This window comes from Schistocerca piceifrons, chromosome 7 (genome assembly GCF_021461385.2).
Source record: "Schistocerca piceifrons isolate TAMUIC-IGC-003096 chromosome 7, iqSchPice1.1, whole genome shotgun sequence".
Taxonomy (NCBI): domain Eukaryota; kingdom Metazoa; phylum Arthropoda; class Insecta; order Orthoptera; family Acrididae; genus Schistocerca; species Schistocerca piceifrons.
In genome coordinates, this window is record NC_060144.1 from 325,826,210 (window position 1) to 325,833,381 (window position 7,172).

The 7,172-nt window shown below is 41.5% G+C and overlaps 1 protein-coding gene across 1 annotated transcript; it reads right to left on the minus strand.

Annotated features, from left to right (window-relative positions):
- Window positions 1-4,722: 4,722 nt before the first annotated feature.
- Window positions 4,723-6,177, minus strand: LOC124805669 (leucine-rich repeat extensin-like protein 5). The gene has a single exon (XM_047266238.1). It carries the CDS (start codon window positions 6,175-6,177, stop codon window positions 4,723-4,725), a length of 1,455 nt encoding a protein of 484 aa, XP_047122194.1.
- Window positions 6,178-7,172: the final 995 nt, after the last annotated feature.

The following is a 7,172-nucleotide window of genomic DNA, read 5'->3' on the forward strand; positions in this document are numbered from 1 at the left end:
ACGACATATTACGACTGAGTACATGAACACCTCACAACAGAGTCCCCGTACGTCCAAACTGAACCTGAGCGCATGAAGACGACGCATTGTAACATGACCACCGTTCTCCTCATCGATGCCCATACACGTTCCAAGGCCCCAGGCGTGTTCCGAATCCATTAATAGCCATCCACAATGCGCTCCCGAAGTTCATTGGCAGTGTCAACAGGGCTGTTAAACATCAAAGCATTTAAGTATCCCCACACACAAAAAATCCAGCAGGTTCAACCCGGGGGATCTGGTAGGCCGTGATATTCGCGAGACAATATTGATACCCTTGCTGTTGAAGACTCTTACTACATATTCTCAAACAGCCACGAGAAAGAGTGCCATGCACCATCATGCACTTACCATATAAGCATTCTTTCATCATAAGAAATATCTTCCAAATAGCCGATAAACTTGGGCATAATTACACTTGTGTAGACGTCGTATAAAGATAACCATTGATTTCCGGGCCTTACTAGCATTATTTGCTTGTTTCATTTTCCTCTACTCGTCCCTTTTATTTGTACCTCTAACAATCAAACATCCTCTATTTACACTCATAGCGCTTACAACTGGGTCAATCTTTAATACGTAGTTAAAGGACGTGTGGAAGAAGATGGCCTTTGTGATCGTTTTCACCGAAGATGCAACCTTTTATGCCAGCAATAAGGTAATAAACAAAACATTCACATTTTAGGAGTAGAAAACCCCCACTGTGAGGACCATTTACTGCACGTGACTCTTCCAAAGTGAACGTATCATGTTTCGCTGAATCTACTATTTGCTTTGTTTTATTCTTACCCACGTAACAACTAATATATGAGATAAAATATGTTGCTACGAAAAGAGCCCTGGAATACTTTTTTAGTGATGCTGTGCTGTGACTTTCTTTGGATCATAAATTTTCAACTAAACCAAATATATTATGTTCTTATTATTCTGGATCTGGCTTTCTATTAAAGGAATATTTTTTCGTTACTGTAACTCGCCATAACGTTCAACATATCTTCCTTACTTTACAGCTATTGGAAAGGTTAGTGAAAATTATTTCGTTATCAATATTGATGTTACAGTGCGCAATGATTGTTCAAGATCAAAATTTTGCAGTGGATTTTTGTTAACAGTAAGACACCAATAAGTACCACGACTAACACGAGAACATGAGGCTATTATCCAAGAAAAAGATGTTTTTACTAAAGGTTTGCCAGACCAGAACTACGCACAGCAAGATTTCTTTTATGTTATGAAGGTAAATTATCTTTTTGCACTGTTAGTAACATATCAGCAGCCGGCGTCAACCTGTAAAACACATCACAAAATCTGCTGCTCTCCTCTGCAATTCCGGGAGCTGAAAGAAATAATTTTAGTTCACTATTACCTGTCCGCTTCTTTGCTGTATGATTGGTTTCATTTCATGCAGTTTGAATGCGCCGCGGCAGCGGCTCGTTCGTTCGTAGCGCAGCTCTGCACCACGAATGATATTTAAATAACTGAACATGTCTTAAAGGGATGGAATAAAATGCCAGGCAAGCTTATTACAAATCATAATGCAAGTTTTCACTAAGTAACTCTATTCAAAACATTTAAACAAATTAAGTTATTACACACCTTTCCAAATCTATGTCTAATGGCGTCCCTCTCTCAATCTTAACAAAAGAATGCTACGCAAGCGTACAATATAACGTCACAAGCTCTTCCTGCTCACGTAACTCCAAGAAGACGACAGAGAAATTAATGTTTGGGATTTACTATTTATACTAGTCACATATTCTCATCTTTGTTTGATATTTAATAAGTATCGTCTGTGGCGGTTTCAGTACTCGCCGACACAGATATTAAAAAAAATCAGTACATAATTCTAGACAAGAACAAAACATGACACATAATGCTTTCTCTTTATTACGTAAAGTTCACACAATCGTTGTCCACGCAATTACAATCATTCAGTTCAATTATTCTTCTCTTCTTTTTTTTAACCACATGTAATATGTGTTTTGCTAAGAGACGTTACAGAGCCGGTTACCAGCTAAAATTCGTGTTGAATTAAATCGGAATTACTAGTAGATGTCGCCCCATCTTACTATCAAAATTTTCTGTTATGAAAATTGTTTGGAAAGTATTCCTACATGTATTCTTGTAAAATGTTCAAAATGTTGTAGAGATTGTGGCCTGAAAATATCTGCGCAGAAGAATCGGATCAAAGTCAGCGAGTTTACTACGAACAGACTACTGCAGAGTTGCGACTTGCGGCAAATATAACATCTGCGGCGCAGCTGGCCACCGCTAGTTTCTAATGGCAGCTGAAATGAAAAATCAACGACTGTTAGAACGGAGAATGAACGTGCTATGTTTGTTCATCGTAAGTGGTTCTTGGATTTTCCGATGAGAAATTCAGTTAGTCGTTGTTTGGTGGCAGCCGGACTAACATCAGCCAAAATCGGGACTAGACTCGAGAGAATTCCTTGAGATTGTTATCGGCTTGTTTGAAATACATGTATGCCGATCTGTGATAATTTTTTCCTCGCTTCGTGCGCCGAAAAGCATTAAGTAATTGATTTGTGTGGGAACTTGGAATTTTATGTGAGGAAACAGTAGTGGCTGCGGTATATAGCTTGTAGGACCGATTTCTCGTGGATGGTGATTTTATGCAAAACAGTTACTGAACGAAGTCTAGCCTGAAAACAATTTGTTTTTAGGAGATCAATATCTCTGTTAGATTGGAGATTTTCTGTTTTGTTATGGGAGGTAAGTGACATTATCACATGAAGGCGTTATTTGAATTTGAAGGCGGAGAAAGCACGCACTAAGGAAATAATACCTTTGCGTTTTTGTATTAGTGGGATTGAAGGTGAACGCAAGTACTTAGGAAATAATGACTTTGCGATGTTTTGTAATGGCTTATTTTGAGATTTCACGATGAGCGTCGATGTATTTTACTTAATGTATGGAAATCTCTACATAGACACTTGGACAGTGTTATCTTTGTAAGTAGGAGAACGGATGACTTACGGTTGTATGTGCTATAGTGAAAGCAAATCTAAGTTAGTTGGATATTTGCTCGCTCGGTCTAGAATTTAGTACCTTTTCCTCTAAAAACCCTAAACGACAAAACAAAAACCATTGTTACTGAGGACACATTAACTGGCTCTCCAATCGTGCGAGTACTGTGTTTTAAACAATTTCAATAGCGGCGCATCTACGGGAAGTCCACATGAAGTAGGATTAATTTCATGTCTGTTTCAAAGTTCAAGCAGTCTGAATAGTGGCGGTGATACCCAGCCCTTTCTTCGGCTTAGAGGGATTTGTCTGATTGACCACCACTCATAAAATCAAAGATGACTTGTAGAAAGAAAACAGGCAATAAAGACAAACAAGTTTCTGTTTTAAAAAAATAAAAAAAATGTCCATAGTCTCATTGGCTCTATATTTAGTATTCAAAAATATTTTAAAATGGAAGTTCAGTTTTATAGCAAATGAATATTTTGCAAACATCGTCAGGTTAAGTATTAAAAGGAGCCAAAGCTTAGATACAGGAAAGGCTGCAACGTTATGAAAATCAAAGATAATAATTACCAAAAAACTGGAAAATATTAGTTCAGAGTTGTTAATTTCCAAAGAGAGAAATTGTTTCATATTTCTTAAATTAAAAAAAAACAACAGAAATTATCTCTAGGATTTTATTTAAAGGGGAAGATGATTAGTTCTTGAAAGACAAATAATTTACTTTTTTCTGAGAGTACGAGAATTTTAAAACGAATTAATGCGTTGGAGTTCAAGTTCTGTAAAGATATTACCGTGGTGTGTGGTTGCTGCACACAAAAGTTCTCTCTGGTTAATGACGTCAATTAAAAAAGAGAATAAATTGTATCTTTGAAAGTGCGACGTAAAATAAATATTATTTAAAACTGCAGATAAGCACACAGCAGTTAGCTGGTTCTACATAATTAGGGTGTAAATTTCAACTGGAAAGATATTTCTATGGTATTATCGGGACGACAGCTCGTATTCTTTTTAAAAAGTAGCTGAGAATTTCTGTTACGCCGTTGGATAGCGAGAAGCGTTTTCTTGTAACAGAGTTACCCACTGGAAGATTTTGCGTTGGTGGCGCCGAGTATCTAATTCTCTATCCATCGTATACTAAAGTGCGCAGCATATTCCACTGAAACTGAGATTCTCTTTGATGGTAGTTGTTGGTACGAACCGTGTAGATTTTTTGATAGATGCATTACTAAAATCAAACCACAAATAGCATCTGAGCACATCATCTTCTTAGTGGTATGTAGTGTGTGCTGTATGGAGAGAATAAATAACCAAGTAAAAGTGTCTATGTTGTGATCTGGACAGACGATGTTCTTCCACGATAGAGCTAACATAGCAGACTTTTGTCCTGTGCTTCTTGACTGTAGCTGAGTTAAACCAAAGAAATTGATTTCTGAAGTGCAACATTGCACTCCCATCATGTGTCACTATGCCTCTGTAGTGTCTAAATCGTATCATTTCAACTATGGTGGTCGTGTCTGTAGGGTGGCGCAGTACAATTCCTCATGTGTACATCGGATAGAACATGATTTACAACTGACTACAAAGGTTTAGGAACACATTCTATCACACAAACCAAATCATCCAGCAAGATTAATAACAAATGTGCTTTCAAAAAACTTTATTAATTTTGACTCAAATTACAGACTCATCACATTACTTTTTGTTCCTAAAGGCAGTGAAAGGTGGAGGCCCACGAAGACAAAGAGGCGGATTAGATGCTTTTTTCTTTGTGCAAAGATTAGGGAAGGCCTGCTTTCTGGGAGGGCCAGTGAGAAGCACGCCCTGTAGGGGCGATGGTGTAACATCCACTAAAGGCACCAACAGAGATACTTCAGGGGTGGTCTTGCTGCCGCCAAAGATGGTGAGGGGCGGCTGCTCTTCATAACCAGTTGTTTCACAGCTCCCCAAGATGGTGCAGAGAGGTGTCTCGTCTTCGACGGTGTTAGCAGCGCCGCTCAAGGTGGTCGGAAGCGGCGGCTCTTCACAAAGGTAATTGCAGCTGCCAGCAGAGATGGTGGGTTCCAGCAGCTCATCGAAATAACTGATCTCGCCACCGTCCAAGGTAGTGGGGGATGGTGGCTCGCCATCAGCTATGACGTTTCCAGTGCCTGGGGTGGTGGGTGGCAGTGGGTCAACAGGGGCATCAGCGTCACCGCTGCTAAGGACGGTGGGAGGCAACGGCTCTTCATTACCACTTGCATCACATATCCCCAAGATGGTGGGGAGCAGTGTCTCATCTGCAATGATGTTAGCAGCACCGCACAAGGTGGTCGGAAGCGGCGGCTCTTCACAAAGGTAGTTGCAGCTGCCAGCAGAGATGGTGGGTGCCAGCAGCTCATCGAAATAACTGACCTTGCCACTGTCCAAGGTAGTGGGGGATGGTGGCTCGTCATCAGCTATGACATTACCAGTGCCTGGGGTGGTGGGTGGCAGTGGGTCAACAGGGGCATCAGCGTCACCGCTGCTAAGGATGGTGGGAGGCAACGGCTCTTCATTACCACTTGCATCACATATCCCCAAGATGGTGGGGAGCAGTGTCTCATCTGCAATGATGTTAGCAGCACCGCACAAGGTGGTCGGAAGCGGCGGCTCTTCACAAAGGTAGTTGCAGCTGCCAGCAGAGATGGTGGGTGCCAGCAGCTCATCGAAATAACTGATCTTGCCACTGTCCAAGGTAGTGGGGGATGGTGGCTCGTCATCAGCTATGACATTACCAGTGCCTGGGGTGGTGGGTGGCAGTGGGTCAACAGGGGCATCAGTGTCACCGCTGCCAAGGACGGTGGGAGGCAACGGCTCAGCACCGCACAAGGTGGTCGGAAGCGGCGGCTCTTCACAAAAGTAGTTGCAGCTGCCAGCAGAGATGGTGGGAGCCAGCAGCTCATCGAAATAACTGATCTTGCCACTGTCCAAGGTAGTGGGGGACGGTGGCTCTTCATCAGCTACGATGTCACCGCCGCCTGCGGTGGTGAGCGGCAGCGGTTTCTCTTCAGCAGCGATGTTCTCAACGCCTTGGGTGGTTCGAGGCAGCAGTGGCGACGGCGATGGCGGCGGTGGCAGTGCAGGCGGCAATGGCTGCTCTTCACCAGTGATGGGGTAGCTGCCGTGCATGGTGTCGGTCATATTACAATCCTGGAAACAGAAGGATATTTGGTGTTGTGACTGACATTCTTGTATGTAGTACTGGTTTTATAGAAATCATTCGACTGTTATGTGAAGGGCATCAAATTTTTTGGATGTTCACTGACGGAAAACTTCGCAAAACCAAAATATAATTAATTCAGAGTATTGAAATTTCGATAATATATTTTTCTATGTAACATATCTAACTCATAGACATTACAATTCCGTATTTCTGGATTTCTGGGAGGTTTTCGACACTGTAAAACACAAGTGCCTTGTAGTGAAATTGCATACTTATGGAATATCGTCTCAGTTATGTGACTGGATTCGTGGTTTCCTGTCAGAGGGATCACAGTTCGTAGTAACTGATGGGAAGTCGTCGAGTAAAACAGAAGTGATTTCTGGCGTTCCCCAAGGTAGTGTGATGGGCCCTTTGCTGTTCCTTGCCTAAATAAATGATTTCGGAGAAGATCTGAGCACACGTCTTAGGTTGTTTGTAGATGACGCTGTCGTTTATCGACTAGTAAAGTCATCTGTAGGTCAAAAAGAAATAGCAAAACGATTTAGAAGAGGTATCTGTATGGTGCGAAAATTGACAATTCAACCTAAATAATGAGTGCTAAGAGGAACCTGTTAATCTTTTGTTACACGATAAATCATTCAAATGTATGGGCCGTGAATACAACTAAATACCTTGTAATGACAATTACGAACAGCTTAAATTGGAGGAAACACGAAGAAAATGTTATGGGGAAGGCTAACTAAAGAACATGTAACAGAGCTTCTAAGGTGATTCCGACACTACACTTGTCCATCCTTTCTCAGAATACTGATGCTCGGTGTGCAATCCTCACCAGATAGGATTGTCGAAGTACATCGAAAAAGTCCAAGAAGGTCAGCACGTTTTGTAACGTCGTGAAATACGGGACAGTGTGTCACTACAATGATACGGGATTTGGGATGAACATCATTAAAACAAAGGA

What these genes read in the sequence shown, in the direction of transcription:
- LOC124805669 (XM_047266238.1), bottom strand. Translation starts at nt 6,177, where the DNA reads ATGCACGGCAGCTACCCCATCACTGGTGAAGAGCAGCCATTGCCGCCT.